A 24,614-nucleotide genomic window follows, 5' to 3' on the forward strand; every position below is an offset into this window, starting at 1 on the left:
ATGACTTGGAGGTTCACATACATTGACTTCCAGGGGAGCTAGAAGGGCAGAGTCATTAATGCGTTCTTGGACATTTCAGTTCACAAAACAGAGCAATCTAATTGATAAAATCTAACGATTTTGAGTCACTGCACTTTACAATGTGCTTAGAATACTGACGTTTTCAGGTTTTAGGGTCTGCTTTTCCATCTGCTTTTTAGTTTGCTTATTTGTATCTGGTTTGGGTGTTTCATTTGGTTTCTTTATCTAGTTTGCTGACAGAAGCAATAAGAGTCATAAGTAACTTAAGTGTAAAACAGAACTATCATTCAGCCTTCTTGCCCAAAAGAGATTGTCTGAAGGTTTTCAAACCAGAGTATGCTGAAAGCAATTCAGGTGGGGTTGGAGCAATTGCATCAATGTGAACAGGAAGAAGTCAGAAACAGCAATTAAGTGTAAGATTGCATTTCTTTCTAAGACTGTATTAGCCACATAGGAAATATTAACTTCACTTTTCTCTTTGGAAAAAATAAAAAGCTGTTTTTAAATCACAATTTCAGTATAAAAAATGTGACAAATTTGAGAATTTTGGTGTGAAAAATGTTTTCCAGTACTGATGATAAGGTTTCACAAGACAGGAGAAAGCAGAATTTTTTCCAAGCCTAAGGTCTTACTATTGTTATTTGCAGCCTTATTACTTTCCTCAAAGCAGACCTTTATTTTTTCCTTAAAAGCTAGCTAATACCTCACTTGTAGCATCTTTTCCATATGATGAGACTTCCTAGCATTAGTAAGGTCTCAGAAGAAAAGAAATAACTTCTGACAAATGCTAATCCATCAATCAGAAAACTATCATTTAATAAACTCTGTGGTAGCTACCTCATTAATATTGTCCTTTGTGACCTGTGTGGATAGTTTGAAGGAATGGAAGATATTTCCTCCTGCAGACCAGTAAATTGTTAAACCATGACTGTGTATTAATTTAAATATCTATTACTATGGCTGAATCTGATGCCTACAACGGAAAATATGTTCACATTTTTAATTTTCCAAGAAAATTAATGTTTTAGAGTTCTCATTTTGCTTTTCTTTCTTTTTTGTTTTTCCTTTATGAAGGTTCTTGCAGCTCCATTTTAAACCCTTACAACTTATATTTTAGTTATTCCATGTTGATCTGTTGTATCTAACAGTATAATTCTTATTCCTATCAGGTATAAATTTGTCTATTCATGGGGCTGAAAAGCGTGTGCAAATCTGTCAGAGGAGAACTGCATCAAGCTACCCAGTGTCACAGCATCCCCCTGTGGATGGGCATCCCTCAATCCCACAAATCAGAGGGTCAATAAAAATGGAAGCCTCATCTTCCGGATCTACGATTTCATCAGTCACTGGTGGAAAAGCAAAAACCCATCAGCCAGGTAAGAGATTTCCCCTGACACCCATTTCACACCTGACATGGTGAAGCTGGTGTTAATAGCACCAGGTCATGCCTGTGTGGAGATCAATCTATTAATTGTCAGAATTACCGACTGATGTTTTGTTCACATTTGATGTTTTTGTCAATTGTAGGTTATAGAGAGTAACAGCAGTTGGGACAGCTGAAAGTGGGCAATAAAAATATAAGTTTAATCATAAAAGCCCCTATGATGTGTAGTGGTATCCAAATTGTTAATGCAGAGAGATTTGGGATATTGCTTTTTAATACTGATTCCCTTGTATATAATTTAATTTTTATAAGCCTTGAGCTAATTGCTCTAGAGGCTACAGGCATCCCCCATGCAATTCAATAATTGACACTAAAATTGGTTTTGATCAAATACACAATCCACGGTGTAGATCAAACTCTATTGCTATAACACTAACAAAAACTTTGGATCTGCATGAGATCTTATAGCATAGATTAACTGGTTAACAAAATGAAACTTTTCAAAAGAAAGTCAAAATCTCGAGGGATCCATCAAATTCTAATTGGCATCATGAATTCATTCCTTGTTATGATAATTGCCAGTGCTATTTTAGAAATATATTTTCTTATAGCAGGGGAGTACATTTGTACTGGCCATGCTCAGTCATTCATTGCAGTGAAAATTAAACTCCAAATTTCTTTCCTGAGCAGAGCAAATTAAAGCTGCCCATGAAGTCAGTTTTGTAGCATATTTATTGGAGGGTCTCAATTATCTTCCAGTGTTGCTGCCCAGAAAAGAGCATGATATGTGATGTATTCAGCTACTTGGGTGCTGGGAGGCAGTCTGTTTGTGTGACACAGACAGTTCTGCCTGCAAACTCTTACTGCACCCCCCTTAACTTGCAGGTCTAGTAAGTGGCTTAATTTTTATAGAAGTTTAAATTTTAGATTATCTATTGTAAATTGCTATACAGGTCTACTGCCATGAGTTTCATGCACTCACAGTATTTAGTCACCATAATCTTTGTCAACACAGATTAAAGAATTTACAGTGACTCATAACCATATGTTTTGTTTATTTTAGTTCTTCTGTTCACTTGTTTGTCCTGTTTATTCAGCTTCTGTCTTTTCATTGAAGTAGAGAAATTGCTACTACTGAAATGTTGCTGTAGCTAAAGATATATAATGATGTATGCAGCATGTTAAGAAATTGACAAAAAAGTCCTGCATCACAGTTTTTTAAAAAAGTATCTTGAACGTGCACAATAACACTCATTTTGAAATGCTGCATATTCTATAGTTATATATTGATAAGTAGGTCCTGTGCTTTAACAGTAAATGATGTTCATGCAGCAAATTCAAGACTCTGATTGGGAAAAAGATCCCTTTTCAGGTAGACCCCAGATGTTTCCTAAAATGGAGCTCACTGGTGACCATTTGGTTAATTATTATCTTTCAGTATATGAGATTAGTTTTATCCGTCATATTCTCCTCTTAGGACAAGAAGAGTATCTGTCAGCTATGGAAAACATTTTTTGTATGGCAGGAATCTTCTCTTGACTATCTCACAGTGCCATTTTTTCATCTGAAATGAAGAATCATTTCTATGATTTGTGTCTGCCTTTTCAATTCTGAGACCACTCTGTTTGTGTTTGTGTCCAGGCTAAACTACAACCATTTGAGCTGTATGCAAGTAGATCTAAGAAAGATAATGGTTGGCAGCAGCAGCAATGAATAGCACTCCTAAGAGGAAATTGTAATTTAAACAAAGAATCGTATGTTCTTTACTCAAAGTGAGTCACAAATTTACAGCTGTAGCTTCATAATCAGATTAAGACATCAGCTGTCCAGTGGCAGTACCTTATCTCAGATTTCATAAGCAGCTTGATATTTTAGAAAGACAATGTTCTTATGTATATTAATTACGTAGATACCAGATCGTACAGCACTCTTTTCTAAGCTGTCATCCTGCTACTGTATACAGTAAGTTTGTAGGGGTTTGTTCCATCTAATTTTAAATTTTTCATATAATTTGGGTTTTTCCTTCTATTGAAATGCTGTTATCACAATCAGGTACCTCTCACTCCTGGAGTAGTGTATGCTATACTTACTCTGAAATTTTCTTTTTCCAGTTAGCTAATACTTCAAACATGAAGGCAGTCTAGCATAGTAGAAGGTATTTCTAGGACTTAAAATGGCATTTTAATTCTTATCAGTAAAAGATACTAGTACCATAGAAAGAAAAGATCCATTATAAAGTGCAGGTTGAGAAGATTTTTTTTATTTGATAGCACACTACTTCTGTATTCTTCACAGCACTTTTTTCCCTTTGCACTATTTCTTCTTTCAAGAATGACAACTTTTATTATCTATCATGAATTCTATTTATTTGACAGTAGTTTCCTTTGAATGAAATTCATACATAGTTGTATGCTAAGGACAAGAAACAATACATACTGTTCATTGTTCCAGCATTCCTTTCTAGTTGCTTCCCTGCCAGTTTTATTTGTAACTAGTAAGGAGCCTGAGGCTCATGATTTCTATTATTAATCTGGGTGTTAGAGTGGCTAGGGAGAAGTGAGTTTTCTGTACTATACCTTATTTAAAAATTAAAAAAAAACACTTTTTTTGTGCAAACTTGCAAAGAGGTACTGCTCAGCTACGAGCAGAACTACAACTTCCATGCTTGGAGTTTAAGTAGATCTAAAGGCATGAAGTAACTGAAACAAAACAGAGAGGGAATGGAGAAACAAGTGGAAGAAAAAGGCTTTTAAGGGGAAGAGAAGACTCCTGACACCTTTGCAGGTGCACCCATACGAGGGAACTTTCTCTTAGAAAGAAGGAAAGCAAAGATGAGTATAAGCAATCAGAAGATAAATGTAGATGTAATGGCATTAAGACAAATAGGCATTTTTTTCCAAAGTCAGGGACATAATGTTTTTCGTTTTGAGAAACATTCAGTTATCATTTTCCATCTATGTGAGCAGTTGTGGTGTGTTGTGGCTAGTGGGGTACAAGGCTACTGAAGTCGAGAGTTCAAAGCCACTGGGGCAGACTGTTGGCTGCAATGAATTGGCACAACACTCCTGAAGACAATGTAGAATAGTTCTGTTGCACACAGAAGGCTCATTTTGAAAGCAACATTATCATCATTTAGATTCTCTGTAAGAGCAACAGAATGAAACATCAAACAAACGTAGAGGGGTTAAGCAGTTATCCCAGTCCATTCCCTCAATGTCATGGTTAAGCAAATCTGGGAACAGAAAAACACCTCACCTCCCTTCTGATGGCATTGAGCCTTTGCTGTGCAAGAAGCAGTACTTTGGTTTCTGGCCTTCTGTCTGTTCTTTCCATTGTTAATCTATTCCAAGTCAGGACAATGTTATATTCCCTCATTCTCTTGGTAACAAAATCCTTTATTTTCAGATTTTGCAGAGCTTGTCAAACCTCACTTTTCTGGGAATCCCTAGATTTGCTGGCTGTGGAAAAAATGTGTTATTTAATATGTCTAAGCAGCAGTAAAGTAAATTCTTTCATTGTGACAAACTCTGGAATCTTCTTAGTTATTCTCTACTTGCAACATTTCCTAACACTTGTTATTCATTTTGTAATAACAGGAATTCAGAGGTTCCCTGGCAAGATTTTCTCTCTCTGTACTTCTGGTAAAACCTTAATGCATTTTGAGGTTTAGATATATTAGTGTATATACAGTAATGTAAATTGTAATTTCTATCAGTTATTCAAATCAGTACTGCAGGCAATCTACAGAAGCAGAAGTAAGGGTTGTCTTTGAAATAATTTATTTTCAAAATTTAATGCTTCACTCTAGGAAGCACATAAAGATATTATAGAAAATTCTGCTTTCAAGAATTTACTGTTCAAAAAGATCTCTTTCAAAGCCAAAGAACTATACATTTTGGAAAGGACATTCCTTGCTACCTGAAATAATAGAGGCATATACATGATACTTGAAAGTACTTTATGTGCTGAAAGGACTCGTTTTTGGCACTATGGTGAAAGTCTACTGGGGTCATTGGAATTCACTGAGAAACTTGCACTGTCTTGCTTTTTGTGATAAGAAGTATTTGATAAATTAGAAGTTTAAAAGAAAGTATGTTTGCTTTGGACAGGTTTTTCCTTACATTTCGGTCCTCTTTTACTGCTTATCAGTCTGTAGCATTTTTATTGATAACTGTACTTACTGAGCCTGTAAATAAGAAAGAAGAACTAGAAGGCTTCGCCAACAGAAAAACTGACTTGGGAGGCTTGGGAGTAAAAAGGAATGGTTCTTCAAACTAGCAACAAAGGAAAAACGGAAACGTGTTTAATAAGTTTAGTCACAAAATAATTAACATTGAATTATCAAAATATCTAGGATGGAAGCCTTTGACAATGATAATTTACTGTGCAAAATATATCATTTTCTCATCACAAAATATGCATATGCTAGTTAGCATTCACATTTGATTGTAAATGGTCTTTAGAAGATCTGTGTTAGTTAGATGTGACTTGCTGGTTAAATCACATTTTCTTTTCTTTGCTGACTGGCAGGACATGTGGCATATATCGCTCCTAGATTAAAAGAATAAAACTCTGCAAATAATTCTGCCAGGAAGCTCTGACATGTAAGTGCTTCTTGGCAGCAAATACATGCATGGCATGGGGTTGGCTGATGTAAATTCATCTGGAAATTTGAATTCACACTGTCAGTAATGCTGTTATCTTACTTGTCTAACATTATTAAGGGAACAATCCTTTTCAATATGCCTTCTTCTGAATGCACATAGGACTTTCTCTCATGTGGAATGAAGCATAGAAAATGCAAGCAGATTTCAAAAAAATTTAGTATTCCCCTCATTAAGCTAATTTTCATATTAAAACCCCCACATGTGTACAAGAGTCATTCCTATGCACAAGGCAGACACTAATTTGGACATTAATGTCAAAGAGACCAGCCTGAATATTTAACTTTTCCCTTTATATACAGCCTGTGTTCAAAGCAATGTAAGTTCAACGCATGGAGCAGAATTTCTCCCATGTTGGTATTTCAAGTGTGATCTAGGAACACCTCCCTGCTGAACACAGACTGTTCATTCTCCTGCCTCTGGTTGATCTGCAAAGCAAAGCTCCTAATGAGTAGAACAGTTTGCCTCAATTACCATGAGGACCTTTTGTCACCAGACTGAGTGGCAGGACATCACATGGTGATTACACAGCACTTTGAAATTAAGAGCTGAACTAGCTAGCAGATGATGCAGAGCTTGAAATCTTCTATCACTTTGCTTCGTTGTTCAGCCTATTTCATTCAGCCCATTACTTTTCTATGACAAAAGTAACTTATTTGAAAATTCCTGGTCCTAAGGTATCAAGTCTCCTGGAATGTGCATTCTAGCACTTTGGAGAGCACTTTTGCAACAGCATGCTAACAAAAAAGAAATGCTAGCACATAAAGCATTGTTTTTCAATGCTGTCTTGCTTAATTTAAATGTATTTGATGCAGGCAGAAATTGCATCCCTCTGTATCAATTTGTGCTGCATGTGACACACACAAGTACTGAATCTATCTGCGAGGGACCTGTGCATGCCCTCAATAAGGGGCTTCAAAAATAATATTAATAATTTTAAGTGGTGACTTTGAGGGTGTTTTGCTTCTCTTTGAGGGTGTTTTTAAACTTAATTCTTTTCAAATACTTTTTTTTCTTTCCTGCTTTTATCACTCTCCTATTTGCTGTTATAAAACAATCTTTCATTCAGCCCTGCAATCAATTATGCATGGTTACTTTAAAATCAGTACAATTCACCCTCAGATTTCAGCTCTCCTGGCTGTTGCTAGCTTACAATATGTAGTCACCTCACAAAGGCTGTAAAATGCCTCTCTCTGTGGATGTTCCTGATTGTTCTACCATCAGAGAATTTCCTTTCAAGGGTAAAAAACAGGAAAAGGCTTAAGATTAAAGTCACTGATCCTAAAGCAAGGTTATAATGTCCCAAGGCCAGTGTAACATAGCTGTCTTAAAATAATTTGACTATTTTATTCTGAAGAAATAGACAATATATAAAATTTTGCAAAGTTTCTGTAATGTAAAAAAAGTAAAGTCCCATTTAATCTAAAAAATAACTTATAATTCAAGGAACAGTGAAAGAGACTTTGAATAATCAGTTATTATGATCCTGTAATGCTTGACTGAAAAATGGGGTTTTTTTCTTAGCTCTATATATTCTTGCTTAAAGGGGTTTAGTGTTATGTAAGACTCTATTTCTAATGTTAAATATGTTACATATATTCCAAAGAAAGATTCTTGCAGGAAGACTGTCAAAAGATGGAACAAACTAGCTTCTACTTTGGCAGAGATGCTTTTAAAGTAAGAAAAGGGTTTTGACTGAAATAGGGCTGCATAGCGTTTCTAATTTCTACAAAAGATTTGTATCATTCCAACAGATGGCAAGACCTCTTTCCTAAGACCAAGTCTGCTGGTTCATTCTGATATCTCAAAATTCAACCAGACCTTCCTGTACAATTAAAAAAAAACAAAAAAGCAAGCAAACAAAAGCAAACAAACAAAAAACCCACCAAAAAACCAAACCAAACAAATTCAAAAGCAACCCAAAACCAACCAATCTAAACCAAAACAAAACAAATCAGTTTAGTTTCCTTGGATGAGTAGACATTCTACAGGTAAGTGCTTCTAGGGTTCTAATGGACCCACCAGAAATTCCAACCAATGTAGTGTGGTACCGAGAAAGCTCAAAAGCCCTAAAGAGCTGCATAAAACTCATCACAACTTAGATCAGGTATAAGGGAAGCAGCAAAGCAAGAAAGTGATGTAATTTCTAATCTGTCTTTTGTTTCTGAGAACTTCCTTTGGGTCATACAGACCACTGACTGTTCCTGCGCCATGTATGGGTGGATATCTCAGGAAAGCAAATGTGTCCTCTGCATGTTGGGAATCTTCACAGAGACACAATATTTGCTGCTCCTGTCATTGGGAGTGCAATTCTGTACTATTTTATGCTTTAGAGGTCCAATAGAGCACAAAGCATCTGGCTTTTTGAGATATTCTTCATTACTGGTAACATTCAGGGTGGTTAAAATAGAAAAAGAGAGATGGCACTGGAGTTTGGTACTTTATTTAGACTTTGCTTTAGGAATGCACCAAACACAGAAAAATAATTCAGGATTTATTAGACTGATGGAAGATTTTTTAGGTTCATCAAAACTGCACATTTTTTCAACTGCACCTTTTGTGTTGCCAGAATGCCTGGAAATTATGACCCTTGCTATTCCAATACTCTCCTACTCCTTGTGAGGGTGACTGCTTAGTGCCAGTTGCTGAAAATAATCTCTTTTGGGTAGGCATCTTTTGTGAACAGCGCAATACTGCTCCATGCATTTTAATGTCAAAGTGTTCTATTTCTCCTTTGCAGGTTTTAGTAATTATAGTAAGTTGCAAGGCTATCTAAGAAAGGCCAACTGCACCAGTATGGTGCAGGGCATGATTCCTGCTGTTTGTAAGATTCTCTCAAAGACAAATGGAAATTTTGAGAAGGAATGTTTTTACAAAATATTTTATAAATATTGGTCCCATTCTTCCACTCCAGTTTGTAACTGAATAATTCTATTTATCATAATTATTTTATTAATAAACAATGGGAAAACCATTTAATATAAATGGTGTTGTCTGCATACTAGAAGAAGGTGTGTTTAGGTATACCAAATAGTGATAGACGATAAAGTATTGTTTTAAGGTCATTAATAAACCAATTAAGAATATCAAAAGTTATATGGAAATTCTTAAGTATTTATAGACATCTATGGCAATCTACAAGGTCAGAAGTTTTTCAAAGGTCTGTAAGTAATTCCACAGTGTACCCAGTCTTTTTAGTCTTGGAAACACATTGTGTATTAATGCTATTATTATGGAGTACTTTGTCTCAAATCAGAAGTCTCCAAATGCCTCTCAATGTGTATTCATTAAAAGTTACTTAAAATTTTTCCAAAACTGTGGATGTTTGTATCTAGATGGGGTAAATCCTGTGACATACATTGGTAAAAGTAAGTACCTTGTACTGTGAAAAACTGAGACTTTAAGATATTCCATTCTGTCGCTACATGTGCATCTGTAGATGTGGCAAACTGCTGGTCTTACTCTGATGCTGCACTGCATTAAATGTAAAAGTATGCCAGCGAGTTCTCAGAAACAGAAAATTAGCACATGAGTTTTCCTGGCCTTACCCCCACTACCACCTTCAAAAGGAGCCCAGAACTGGAAACAAGCATCAAAATGAAAGGAGAACTCACCACACACCCCATATCCTTTTTAGACAAATAAAGAAAAAAGTATGTTATTTTATGCAAAACTTTATGCATCAATGAGTAAATCAGAGGGAGTGCCATAACCTAATTTAAAATATTATTTCATTTTAACTAGGAAGTCTCAATGAGCTGAGAAAAATTTGAGACTGATCTTTACAAAAAATTATAAACATTTTAAAATCTAATATTTAATTCATTTTTATACGTGTTTATATGTGTTTATTTTTATACTTCTGTGAAAAGAAAGTCTTTACCATCCTCTCAGACAATACTGCTTAGATTTTACTCAGTGGGATATGTCATGGATAAAGCATAAATCTAAAGAAAGAAGGAAATACTAGACAGGTGAATGATCCATCAATAGCAACACTAACATCAGATACTTTGCATGCAGTATTGGAGATCTGTGGTAAGGGAAAGAAAATAAATATCTGGAATATGGATGAGGTCACTGTGGCTATTTCCAAAGAGCTACTAGTTTAAAATCTGTCTGACAACAAGTTAGAAATCATTAATTTGGGCAGTCCACAGCCCATCACATAGGTGATGTTTCTCTCAGCTAAAAAAATGCGCTAGTCCCTCCTGAAAAGTACTTGCTGACAGAGAGGGAAAATGATGGAAGCCCAAGTGCCCTAATTCAAGTCTTTATTGACATCATTAAGGTCAAGGGAGAAGAAAACATTCCTGCAACCCCTAATCTAAAAGCTATGTTGTTGGTAGATAGATTTTTTTTTTCCCCTTGTGTTGGTGAAGGCAAGTTTGTAATTAGCTATGTGTTTTATCACAAATGTTTGGTAGAATATTACCCCTACAGTCTGAAGTCAGACTGGGTGCTGGATGACTTGTGCAGTGAGGCCAGATATTAAGGTTACTGTGAATCAGACAAGCATAGAACACTGTCATTTCTGTGGATTGCTGAAAGGTCCCTATACTGCAAGAGGATCAAATACAGGAGAGGAAATTCAAAAAGTAAAATTGTCTTGACTTCATCGTCTGAAATACAGTCAGATTTAGGATGGTCATTTTCTGACCACTTCCTAAGCATTTTGGTTTTTGTTATTTAAAGAGGGGCTTTGAAGTCAGCTATGTACATTCTCCAAGAGTATAATTTTATTAACAGGTCTATGGTTAGATAGTCCATCAGATATCAGCACTTTGGGACCTCCACAGCTGACTGCCACTTCCTTTATCCCTGGCCCAATTACTTCAGATCTTCTGGAGATGCTGCATGGATCTGCTACCTTCATCTCTTCTGAGGAACAGCAACTTAAATGTAACGAGGATGGAGGGCTTGAGGGACCTAAGGGTATTTTATATTTGTCCACATTGTCTTTAATTTGCTTTAACTAGGGTTTAAATACAGAACAAAGGCTGTTGGATGTGAGGATGCAAGTATGAAATGGTTTATGTTAAAGGTGGTAGCTGAGTATTTAAGAAGAAAGTGAATTATATAATTTGCAAAGCTGCTTACCTGAATTGCTATCCATTGATTAATTTTCTATTTCCATCATAATGTTTGTATGTATTTTTCAGCAGTTGGCTTATTTTTTATTGGGCATTAGAAATCTCTTTTGGGCAAGTCTTAGCCTATCATCTCTGAGGCGATCTGCAGATTTCCTTAGGCTGCTATTGTATGAATAATCAGTTGTCTCACTTAAGAAATTCTCTTTGTTCTACATCATTAAATGCTGACTCCTGCTGCGGCTATGACAGATTGCTTTACAGGAATCTACAAGGGGAGTTGTCTCTGATGTTAACAGCAAATCTTTTCTGTGGAACAAAATAATACACTGAAGCAAGCACAAGACAATTTGAATTTATATTTTAATACTGAAAAATAATAGAAGATGAAGCTGGTCAAAGTATACCCATTTTGGGATCTGTACTTCCAAAAAGTGAAGAAGGGCATTTAAAACACTTTTGAGTAATTTTGTGCTTAGGAATATTATTTGTCACTCCCATTAAGGCAGTAGTGAGATAGTAATTTGGCAAGGAGAAGGGGAAAATACAATGGGCTAGCCCAGAATTCACAATAAGAGCAGCTTGCTATAGGCAGACTGCAGATGAAAGGAAAATGCTTCTTTCTAAAGCATGAGTGATAGCTTCTAGTGAAGCACAGTAATCTAAATGACCCGAAGGTTTGTTCTTCCAACTCGGCCTTTTTGTCATGAACTCCTTTCTCAGATATCTGTCTCTCCACTGAAAGTCTCTGCTAACTCTATGCTTTAGGTCCTCAAGAGCATAATGTCTATCAGATGCCTTTGTGAAAGGTTTTCCAGCTAATCTTCAAAAACCAGAGGTATTCCCAGTAGTTCCCTCTTTGTCTGTATCCAAATATCCTGTAGCTAGCATCTTGTGCCTGTTTGGCCATTTTCTGTCTGCTCTCGATATGCAGCCACCTTTCTCTGTTTTCAAAACTTTCTGCTCTCTTTGCTCATGTTGAAAGAGCATTGAAATGGGAAAATATTGTATCTATTTTTGTTTGTAAATAGGTTTGAAACTGTGACCTGCCAGAGTAAGTTTTTATTCTGCAATGCTTTTAAACCGCAACCATTGCATACCAGTGTGAATCCATTTGAAATGGTCTCCAGTGCTGGACTCCTTCCTCGACTGTGTCAGCCATCAGTTGGCATATGAGAACTTATGGTGCGCTGTGTCTGAAACACTGTCCATGTTTTTTTTTGTCCTAATGGTTGTTTTCTATCTTGCAACTTTGTGTGTGTATGTTTTATTTTAGTCTGTTTGTTCCTGTGTCATTTGTAACATCTCTTGATTGTTTTCACATCTGGGAGCTGGTTTTGTAGATAGTATAGTGAGGTGATGCTCATGGCATGGCAGTATATGGTCACCTGAAGGAGGGACTTGCCAGTGGTGACTCTGCATCATTTCTGATAGCAGAGAATGTTGTTGTTTCATTCTATTTAGCTTTAAATCAGCCCATGTTCTATCTGAAGCTCCTTGGTTTGAAGAAAATTGGGTTCTGCTAAGGAGGAAAAATGGAAATACCTTCATTCAATGTGCATGTTTCCTCACCTGAAGCCCCTTGGCTGGATTTTCTACTGCACTGTCACAAACCCCATCAATCTCTTCAATTTCTTCAGAAGGAAGAGAGGATTTGCAGGTTAACCAGCTGGAAACGCAAATATGGATAAAACCAGACATACAGAAGACAGATGTGGACTTTTCAGAAATTCTTAATGCAATACAAGAAAGTAAGTTCTTCCTTGGATGCAAAATTGTGTTTACGGTAGAAGATTCAATTGAGATGTATTGGAATTATAACTGAAGGCACACACAAAGTGATGAATCGAATGATAAGTATCTATTATTAAATTCTCTTAGGAAGTTCAGTGGATTAATGAAGGCTAATAGGAATCTTTTGCTATCAGAGAAGTCATAGTAAGATTTGAATTGCTGTGTCTCAAAGGATTTCAAGAGTATATCTTTTCTATGCAGACATAATCAGAAATAGTAAGATTCCTGATAGTTTATTCAATGCTTTGTACTCCTCAGTAGCTGTGTGAACTAATAATATTATTAAAATGCTGCAGTTGGGGTTTGAAGACTGGATTTGAAGTTCCGGTTCTTCCAAAGTTTTGGGCTGTATTCACATTTTTGCAGACGGTATTTTTTGACAGTCATGAGGCTGTCACAATTGAAGGTCCATGTGTCTTAGATACTGCACAAAATTATATCTTTTTATATATAATGAGATATGTACTAAGAATTAATTGGCTCACTCTTCTTAAGTCCAACTGCAGAATAATCTCAACTCTTGTGCTAGAAGTAGTGCTACTCTTGTTAATAACTCTGGAAGACACCCCCCCTACCCAAAACTGATGTTATTCTGGAATCCAATAAAATCTGAATTTCAGTGAGAATATTTCATAATAGTTTGAAATTCTTATGCAGGCTGAGAGTCAAAATGCAAGCCATGGCTTCCTGGCTTCCTTACTTTCTAGTTTGAGTTTAAACTGGATGTTTGGTATAGCAATTTCCTAGAGTGAGAAACAGCAGCTTATATTTTAGAGTGATAAAGGATGAATAAGAATGTGTAAAACCTCAGACTCTGCCTGATTTTTGCCACATGAATAAGGAACCACACAGTGGTAGAATCAGGCTGTTTAGTGGTAGTACTAATTTGGGGGTGGAAGGAAAATGCTCAGGTTAGATGATGGGGGTAATAATTTGAAATGGAATCACCTTATTACTTAAGCTACAGGTTTTGGATGAATTCCATGTTTTCTGTTTTAAAAAGCTTTTCCCATCAGAAATCTTAATATCAGAAATCTTCTCCACACCAGCACAGCCCAGATAGAGGCCTGGGGGCAGTCGGGATGCAGACTGGAGAGCCTGAAAAAGCACTGTAGAGTCTTTCAGAGGTGAATAAACAAGATGGCTAAACGTGGATAAGCAATTTAATCTGGGAGTGTTTCAATATTAACATTTTGATTTATGGATTATTCACAAGCCATTTAAGAAGGATGCAGCTCTTACAGCTTTGGAGAGAGTGTTTTTGCTTTATCTAGACCAGACATAGGTGCTGTTGGGAAGTAAACCTCTATGTCCTTTAGCTACATTTCCTTCATCAAAGACAGAAGGAATTCTGAACTACCCACTTTCAAAAGCTTGTTGTTGTGTCCAGGGGGGTGTTGTCACCTGAAGTCTGTTGCAAATATCATCTAATTGGGATAAACATGTCTAAATATTCCTTCTAGGATAGTTGATCTGAACAGTCCATGTTACTTTTATTTGCAGTTGTTAGCATTGAATGATAATTTGAAACAGGCTAATGATGCTTTTAGAAACCAAATAATTTTTTCTTGCTAACATAAGCTTGGAATATTGATCTTCAGCTAGCATTATCCAAAGTGAGAGTATGGCTTGGTGGAACTTCTGCTAATAAAATGAAAATGAACAGAAGCATAATCTCTGAGCATGTTTCCATCTTCTCACACAATAACATAGTCAGGTCCCATTTTTTAATGAAAGTTCTTATTTTTAGGCACTTCAGTTTCAGCATCCACCTTCAGAAAGTGAAAGGAGTTATCTTGTTTTTGGGTCCCACCTTACATCAGCATCTTGATCTGAAGTGACTTGTGGACCCACTGAGATTGTGTGCAGATTCCTGCTCAGAATTTATCAGCATCCAGTTTTCAGAAGATGTAGTTTTACTGTATTTGAGATAAAAACTCTTTGTATACTCACTTTTTTTCCTTTTATTCTTCAAGAGATTCTGAATTATCAAGTAATTTTGATTTTTTTTTCTGCAAAATAGAACATGAGGGGGAGAAAAGAGTTTGCATATTTAAGCTGATCTAAAACCAGAGGGAGAATTCTTAATATCTCCTGTAGCAATGCATGTGCTGCTCTGTATTCCTGTTAAATTTCACTGCTGAAAAATACATGACTGTACAGTAGCACCAGTCTGTCTCCCAAATGACATTTGTGTATTTAATAAAGCCATTATATATCATTCTGTTAAGGGCATTTGTGGGTACATGTATGTCAGGATCTGAAGGGGACAAGAAAGATGGAGCCCTGATTATCTTTTTAGCAACATTTGGCCATGTAGGTGTTCAGTCCATTGGAGTGGAAGGGCTGAGCTACCTACCAGCAGCAGGAGAGTTATAGTGGAAGTAGCATGACCATTACTAATGTCAACCAAACAGGAGCTGCTATCTATTATCTATTTGATTTTGTGTAACAATATTTTATTAATTTATTTTTAAGAATATAAGGAGACTTGGGGTAGAAAAATTAGCTCAGCAAATGTTGGGGGTCCATATTTTCTGTGGTGATCAACCAACATGCCAATTTTCTGTGTATTTCTGATATAAACAATTTTCCACTGCAAACAATCTGGACAAGTCCTGGTAGCTAATTTTGCTAACCAGATGAGAATTGCTTCCACAACTTCTTCACTGCTGAGATGGATTGTATTTTAAAATGATCTTAAAATAAGATTTTTTGGCTCCTCACAAGTCCTCAGGATAATCCTGTAATTCTGCGTTTTAAGGCTACTGACACATTCACTGTCTTGCACACCAAACTCTGTATCTCAAAACATCCACTTAAAAACTATTAATTTTGCAACCTAAAGCATTACCAGCACTTCAAGAAGCAGCAATTCTAATATCCCTGAGGCCTCATCTTTTATACCAAAGCAGTCAGAACAAAGATAGTTTCAATTCCCTCGAGTATAGTGAACAGGCAAAACTTTCATTTTTACAGCTTTCAATGATGATGCCTGCAACAGATAAATGTGCCCTAAATAATCTTCAGAAAGCTTCCCTATTTAATTATTTTTGGGTTTTTTCCACAGTTGTTTTTAGATTATATTGAGGTTTTAACCATATACACATTTAGGTGCCACTGTCATGGAGGCACTGATGGGTTTTAATTCAGTGAAATTAAAGTAATTTCAAAATATTTTCAGTTGCTCTTTCTGATGAATATTGAGATTTATTCTTCTCTCATTCATGCAAAATCTGGTCATGATCTACATTGACATTATTATCTGATAGGGTGGAATGTTTCTAGTTGTGACATTTGAAAGATAGGGACAGTGAAGGACATGAGGTTAGTCTGTGCTGTGCATTGTCATGGCAGTTCACCTCTTTTATAAGCATCTCTAGTATTATTTTTGTGGATTTAAATGAAGGAAGGTGGGAAAAAAAATTGGAATATTACTGGTGCACGTGCTACACATTGGAATCTCTTTGTTGCCTTGTAAGTCTCCTAAAGCCTCTTTGGTTTCCCCTAGGACAAGTTGGAAGCAGCCACAGTGACACTGAGGAGCTGCAGGCTCTCATCAGATATAACTAAACACCAGAAACTCAGAAACTCTCTTACAAACTATGCTGCTTAGCTTAGCAAATTAGCCTATTTTTTAAGCAGATTAATCTGGATATGAGAATTTCTCTGTTGTTTATGAAACTTTTAGTCATTTTCCAAACAAAACTCTTGTAGGTAAAATTACAAGGTTTTTCATTAACCTTGTTCCTATTTTATTCATGAAAAGGAAGATGAAGGATTCTTGAATATTTTGAAAGGGTTTTCTTTTTTATTACCTACAGATGCAATAATAAACTTTAGATGTTCTAAAAGACGTACCAAAAGGGAGGAAGCTTTTCCCTGTTCTTATGACTGATAGGGAAAGAGTAGTATATATAAATTGCAACATATGTCTGTTTTAAGGATGAATATTATGGATAAGGCTTTCCTGCTTGTGAGAATGAAAAATAGGCCACTTGCAGAGACTGAGGATTTAATATCATCAACGATTTTTTAAAAGGGTTCTGAAACTGGGCTATGACCCCTGAATAAGGGAAAGGTGAAAAGGAGATCACAAAATGCTCATGCTCACTGGGAACAGTTAGTAGCTGTTAATTTCTGGCAGCTACCCAGTCTCTCCACAGTGGGGGAATGGATTTTTACACCTGCAGCCAGTATTTAGAAATAGAACTAAGTTGCTGCCAGCAATTAGAGCGTTTTGGCTGTTACTATAGATTCTCACCAATAGGAATTACAATTGCCTGTCACTAAATTAGGGGAGCTGAGGACAAGCAAAAGCAACAGGAGTTTATTGCACAAAAGAAGAATTATTCCAAAAGTCAGTCAAGCTTGCAAGAAATGTGAGTAGGGGTAGGGGGTTGGACTAATTTCTATCAAGACTATTAGATATTTGCGACCACTGTAGTCAGTGGAAGAGCCTCGGTATCTAGGACCTTTGGGGGTCCCTTCTAAAAGTTATAATTTTACTTTCATAATTTTGTATTTTGCTGATTAGGCATGAGATTGGAGAGCTGAAGTCCATCCACAGCTGAAGCATGATCCTCAGCTAAGGCATTTTTCTTCTCCTGGCACACATCTCTTCATCAGACCTGTAGTGCATGGAGTGTAGAGTGAACCTGCCTACCCTGCTCCTTGCATCTGGCAGTCACTCCAGAGCTTAATATCTATATCAGGATTGGTTTACCACAGCTTAAATCTGTAGATGTAAGCGATTGCTTCATGCAAGAGTGAGGGCTGTGTGGTAGGTGGATCTGAAAGTGTCAGATTTATACACATCAAAACATGCCAAACTGTGAAAAGAGGAATATCTGCTCAGGTTTGTTTACTCCATGCCTTTCAAGAAACAGTATTTATTTAAGGCGTTCTGCCTCTGGCTGCCTCACAGGTCTGTACAACTTCAAACTTCATACTTTGTATAGTAGGTTAAAATTCTGCCTCCTAAGAAACTTTCAGAGACAATACTAATCCAGAAGGTAGACATTTAAGCCATTTGCCCCAAAAGAAGCTGAGAAGATAGATAACACTTGTTTTACTATGACAGCAGATTGTTTATTTTTCATCAGAGGGGTGTTGTGATGTCTGAAATCTTTATGTGGCTCATTGATGAAGAAAGCATTCCAACAATGTTCATCAGATTTTAAAATTAAATGGTATATACTTATACCAGAGCTAAAAAGTGAAATTATTGATGGATTATGCTTGCTGTCTTCATTTGGTTCAGTGGTGATTTGAATGTATTTTTTTATTTTGTTTTTTAGTAGCTAAGGATGTCAACATTTTTTTTGATGAGTTAGAAGGTGTGAACAGTCCTTCCAAAGATGATGATTCCCTGCTTCACCATGGTAACTTGACCAGTACTTCTGATGATGCCAGCAGGCTGGAAGTTGTGGGAGAGGTAAGGAAACACAGAGTTATTAATACAGTATTTAGTCATGCTATTATAAAGATGTAATAAATGGAATTTTATTTAAAATTTTTACCATCAAATTGTGTCTAATCTTTCCCATGAGAACTGGTTTCCCTTTCTAATATTATAATGCTGAAATATAAAATACCTCAAATTCAAAAGTTTTGATTTCATGCACCCTCAGTGAAACATCTATACAAATCTAAGACTGCAATGCTTCTGAAAATGCTGGAAAAGTTTCCTCTGTATTCATCCTTTAAGGGGAAGGAGTGTGGGTGGGATTTATCTACAACTCCATGAGAAGCATTGGGTGTCAGCTATGAGACACATTCCCTTCCAATGAAGAATTATCACCTGATGGTGCACAATGGTGATTCAGAGAACATAGCGGGGAGGAAATATTCAGAACATAGTCCCTTTTAAAATCTGTCCTAAAGCAGGCAAAGCGTCGTGGACCCATGATGAAAATTTGGGTCTTAATTTCTTCCTGTGTCTTTTGTGAAGAAAGGAACAATATGTCCTTTAATTTTGCCTCCCACTGCCCTGACACCCATGGATGTTAGGGTTGTTTCCTCAGCAAGTGAAGAGACCAGGGACTTCTCTCTTTTCTTCCACCTCAGAAATGGAGCTACATCTAGGCTACTTACTGGACTGGTCTGATGTTACCTGCAAGTTGTGCCTAAGGAATTTTTGGCAGAGAGCTGACTGGAACAGATCAGAACTGGCAGGGACCATGCCAGTAATTAAAAAAGAGTGGAAAACCACAGGACATTGCTGAAGGCCCTGCCCTGCCCCTCTTTTGTTTACTAGTTTTGATAGAGTTTAGAACAGGCCATTATCTTTTTAAGGAGCTAGAGGGTTTTGTGGTGCAAATTCTTTTGTGCAACACTGCTGAGGAGAGAGACAGAGATTTTCTTTGTTATAGAAATTCAGCCCATAGAGAGCTGCACTCCTCGAATGTTTAGACAGATAATTAAAGCAACAAAATTCAGGGCACCCTGAATATGTTTGACCTTGCTCACAGTTTCATCTTTAATCATAGCTCTTCCTTAGCTTCTCATACAACGTACAAAGGACTCTGCCTGCTTACACCATAATAGGCTAATCTGACATGATAGTCCCATGTTTCATTTTGGGACCATGTACCATATGGTCTTTAGCAAAAAGGAACAGGTGAAACATGAGTTTTGTAAGTTAAAGAGGAAAAAATAACAGAAAATGATCAGAAGGACATGTTGCTGTTAATGTAATAATATTGAAAAACCAATACCTCAAAACCTTTTTTTTCTCTTAGATGTGTTCTTTTCTTTTGGTTTTTTTAAAGGGAAAGGGAAAAATCTTTGAGGAATATGAACAGATTTAAGGGGCCTTTTTGTAATCATTACTGAGGAAAATAGCTATATAGGTCACATATAGGTGTAAGATGGGGGAAAGAAATATGGAAATTGAAAGTCTTAATGGGACTTAAGGGATGCTGCAGCCTACCAAAAAAAGTTTCAAAGTATTTAGTCCCTGCTGAACTCTAGAAGGAAAAGATACACTGTTCAGATGTAGTATGCTTTGTATGGATATGTGTTGGTAAGCCCTTTGGCCTAAAGCTCTCCTAGCATGTATATGAGTCATGTCTGAATGCTGATGGCTCCCAGCTGAGCACCTGAGAATATATAAAACTACTGTATGCCTTGGAAAACAAGTGAAAATTATGCAACACGTATTACAGTACAAAGATAGACAGAAATGCTGAGCTTCTTGTTAGAGTGAAGTCTTCATTGTTCTACTTTCTTCCAGCATCCTTTTTAAGATGAAACAATGGAGATTTGACATACATGATACACCACTTTTTCACAAAAACCAGCAGTCAGATCTAGTGCTATATATGTTTTCTTCATCAGTGTAGGAAAACTGAACTTTGATATTGTAACACAGGTAAGGTAGATGCAATATCTGGAGGAAGGTAGGACAAATTTCTCTCTGGCATAGCATAAACCTGTAATGCTTAGATGATGCAGAAGTCTTGCAGCTGACACTGCTGAACCAGCCCTGACTGTCTCTGTATCATGTTAGATCCTCAAGAGATCTTGCAAGTCTAGACCCAGTCTTTAAAGTTGCCTTAGAGTCTGTAACAGAGGGCCAAAGAAAGGGTTCTTTCCCAGTGGTTGTAAGAGTCTAATAGGGTTTATCAATCTGGGTTTGACATACAGTGTTCCTAAAATGAAAACGATCCTCAAGTACAGATAAAGGTGTCCAAGCCACCTTTCTGAGTGAAAAATTACAATACTGTAGTTGGTAGTGTTTCACAAGTCCAAGAGAAGTAATTGTCCCCAGCAGTCATATTTGTAGTGGAAGAAGTCTGACAAGCCTTAGCTGAACTCATAGGTACTCGTTAATACAAGGTTCTGCATTCACTGATAAGTCAGTGCAGGGCAAACCAATTTTCTTCAAAGAAAGAAGAAACATAGGAAAGGGCAAATCAATTTTTCCAGTGGAATCACTACTGCATGCAGAGAAGGACATATATATAGTGCCCTCAGGAAGGGTCTGAGATCAGATGAGGAGTGTAGATTTGAAGTGGATCTCTCAATTGCCCCTACTTATGATGTCTTTGTGGTCCAGAGCAGTGCTGGATTTTAAACCTGTATTCCTTATGGATGTAAATCCAGAGAGTCCTTTGGTCCAGATTACAGTGGGCCCAAAGTGAGCCCTTAAGCCTACATAGCATACACAGCAGATCCTCAGCATGGATTGTTTTGCTCTACAGTTCTTTTTCTATTACACTAAAAATACATGTTGACTCTGACTACGGAACAAGAGGCTTGTCAGCAGGGTTAGAAATCACAACAGGACCACCAAGCTGACCCACAGCCTCTAAATCTCCTACTACACTCTTCCTTTATTTAAATGACCTTAAATACCCTTTAGGCTTCTGGGGCTTTTTTATGTCTTCTCCACAAAGATTTTTAATGGAAAAAGATAAAATGTGCCTCCTGAGCTGTTTTCACATTTAATGTTCTATGAAAAATACTTCTCATTTCTTGATAATATCATTTATCAGCATGATATGAAGTATAGATATAAATAGCTTGCTACTTTTTTTCCTTAGAGATTAAATCTTTTTTCTTGCCTTCTTTTTGGGCTCTAAGAATGTTCCACTGTTTCAAGTGTGCCCTAAGTTGTGTCAAAAGTTAGGCACTATAATGAAAGAATGTTAGAAAAAATCCCTTCTTCCTTTATTGAACTGGATGTACCAAGGGGATGGGACATTTGGGATGTTTTCATTGTTTTTTTCCATTTAATCAAAATGCCCACTGAGAATCAGAAAGATAGCTTATACAAAACTATTTGAATGGGAAAATGGGTTTGGGGGGATTTTCCTGTAAAAATATTTTTTCCTATTATAATGTTCACTTTGTGATTTAAATTCAGAAGCAATTATCTTATGGAGAAAGCATTTTGAAAATTCCCTCCTTCCTCCAGATGTGAAAGTCAAAATATTCTTTTTTTTTTTCAGAGACTTGATAGTATATTACAGGGCAGGGCTATTTTTGGCAAGAATAGCAGAGTGAGTTTTGGGAAAACAGAGGTAAATTATCTTAACCTTCTCTACAGCTTAGAACTGGACTGATCTTGAGGTTCCTGTAGGTCCTCACCCTTTATATTGCTCAGAGGGAGTGCTGTTTGTTCCCATGTTTCTTCACAGTGTATATTTCCTGTGTGAAATACTCCAACCAATGCAAACTGCCATAAAATTTCAGCTTGTCTGAAAGTGAAAGCCTAAACCCTGGGCAGAACTTGTATAATGTAAAAGTAGTGTTAAATTGTGAAGAGGATCTGTCAAGAGTTTAATCTCATTACTTACTGGAAAAAGACCAGTAATTTAGCACTCTCAGAGGAGTGACGTGTTCATCCTCCTATTAACAGTGAAATCAAGTTGTGTTTTTTCTGTCAGACCAAACATTTGAACAGGCCAGGCCTTTTTTTTTTTTTTTTTTTTTTTTTTTTTTTTAAGAAAAGAGACAGTATTTATTGCTTTTATTGATTTTATGTGCTGCTACACCTAACACCAGTAATTCTTTCTAAATCCATCCTCAGCTATTCCTTAAGCAAGGAATAGTCAGTAGTTAGTTTGATGAGGTATGGTGAGGTCAGTACAGAACTTTCATAATGTTGTCTGTGTCTACAGGACAAAGTAATGAAAATCTCCATGCCAGGTTTGAGTGTTTCTCACTGAAGTAAATGATAATGATAATGCTAATGTTCTCTCTTCTCACATGTACAAAGACATTCAGCCATACTAAGTTCTTAATTTCAAATTTATACTTCAGTAACAATATTCTCTGCTCTATTTTATTAGTACTCTTAACCTTATGGAGAGTGGTGGGGGTGGGAGGTTTGCTTGTGTTTTCTATTCTCTCCTATCCCACCTCCATATATTCAAGCATTTTCCTAAGACCCGATGCCCCTTAAGATCCCCTTAAGTAGGGAAGTCTGTGCTCCTCTCAGATGACGTCAGAAGCACTGTATGTGAAGAGCCTAAAACTTGAACAGTTTGTTGTGTTTCCTTATCTTTCCAGTTGAGTATTGCAAACCAATGATGCAAACAGCAATGCAGCAATTATCAAGGAAAATTAGCATTACTGAATTGCTTGATTTTCCCTTTGCAGGAAGTACCTGATAAGAACAAAACAAACGGACTATATTTTAGAGATGGGAAATGTCGGATTGACTACATCCTTGTGTATAGAAAATCTAATCCACAGACAGAGAAGAGGGAAGTATTTGAGAGAAATATCAGAGCAGAAGGACTTCAAATGGAAAAAGAAGTAAGAGATATTCCTATAAAAACTTTTATGTTGAAGCTAAATAGAATCTGGGGGTATTATTTACTTACTCTGAAACTCCTTCACTCTGTTGTAGCAGTAGAAAAATGCTTTTAAGCATGCCTAAATATAGGCCAGAGCAGTGAAAAGTGTAGCCTAAAGGAAAATCAGACACAGGAACTGAAGGCAAAAGCAGGCCATTACAGACATCTTTTTCAAACTTATGCACAAGTAGGCCACAGAATTTCATCTGGTGTGCTGTGCAATACAGAAAAACAAGTGCTGGGTTTGAATGGCCTGAACTCTACTGAGTGCAATCCATTTTTCTGCACCTACATTTTCTTCTAGCTACATGCTCCACTATTTGCTGAGGCTCCAGGTACTCTTTCCAGAGACCTAACTAGATCCCTGCCTTCCTTTATCTGTCAACTTAGGCAAAGTGACATGAGGAGTATTTTAGTAGTTTGAAAACAGCTTAAAATTTCTCCTTCTGTCTTAACCCTAAGCATTTAAATAATTGGGTAGTACACATGAACCATTTATATCTATGTTATTTCCAACATAAAGTTCTAAATTAGTAGACCTTTTATGACAAGAGTATAGAAATTAATGCAAAGTGTCTAAAATGTATTTATATGTTATGTAGCAGGAATAAGGTTTAAAGAGACCATACTTTTGCCAAGCCTATGATCTTCCTTAAACTTTGATAATGTGCTTAAGCAGGGCTTAAGCCTCACTTCCATCCAGAACAGGTATTGCTTAGTGTTTACTTTTATTTGTGCGGGGCGGGAGCGCGGCACCTGGTGGATTCACACTCATTCTAATATGCATTGTCATGCTGCCAGTCATGGAAATAGAAGAGGGATTTTCAGGATATAGGCTTTGACCAGTTATGTAGATGTTACACATTATCTCCCTCTCTTTCACTGAATTCTTGGTACATGTGTAAATATTCTGTCTGTGTTCTTGACATGCACACTCCTTTGGAGAACACTGGGGAGAAAAAAAGGGAAGCCTTTACAGAAAAATGAAATTTTTTCTAATTTTTCTTTTTTTTTTTAATGTTTTTGACTGAACATAAGTACTGTATGTACCTATGTAGTGTATTACTCTGTTAAGAGCATTTTACTGGTTACACCAAAAGTTACCCAAACATATTCCTTCAAATAAGCTGGAAGTCATCATTTTCAGTGCTGCAGTAACTGATAGATGTTTTCAATGCCAGAGATTGTTCATTATTACATTTCCTGTATACGTGCTGCTGCCTATAGGAGCTGTAACCCAACAGTCAAGAGCATGGGAGTGTTGCTGCAGCTATTCACCTTCACATCCTAGAATTCTGCCCTGCTTCCACCAGAAGAGATGCTGACAAAGTCTCTAGAATTTGGGCATTGT

General features: G+C 36.7%; 1 protein-coding gene across 16 annotated transcripts in view; it reads left to right on the plus strand.

The window, feature by feature from the left end:
- ANO4 (anoctamin 4) overlaps nt 1-24,614 on the plus strand; it is a 200,469-nt gene that overhangs the window by 82,447 nt on the left and 93,408 nt on the right. For 12 of the 16 annotated variants that reach the window (XM_085568934.1, XM_085568923.1, XM_085568924.1 and 9 more), the window contains 4 exons: nt 1,191-1,397; nt 12,800-12,910; nt 18,254-18,390; nt 23,064-23,222. In XM_085568934.1, the coding sequence (XP_085425060.1) occupies nt 1,191-1,397; nt 12,800-12,910; nt 18,254-18,390; nt 23,064-23,222 (614 nt within the window). The remainder of the gene's footprint in view (nt 1-1,190; nt 1,398-12,799; nt 12,911-18,253; nt 18,391-23,063; nt 23,223-24,614) is intronic. The other 4 variants (XM_085568925.1, XM_085568932.1, XM_085568921.1 and 1 more) reach the window with 3 other exon arrangements.

This window comes from Lonchura striata, chromosome 1A (genome assembly GCF_050655825.1).
Source record: "Lonchura striata isolate lonStrDom1 chromosome 1A, ASM5065582v1, whole genome shotgun sequence".
Classification (NCBI taxonomy): Eukaryota; Metazoa; Chordata; class Aves; order Passeriformes; family Estrildidae; genus Lonchura; species Lonchura striata.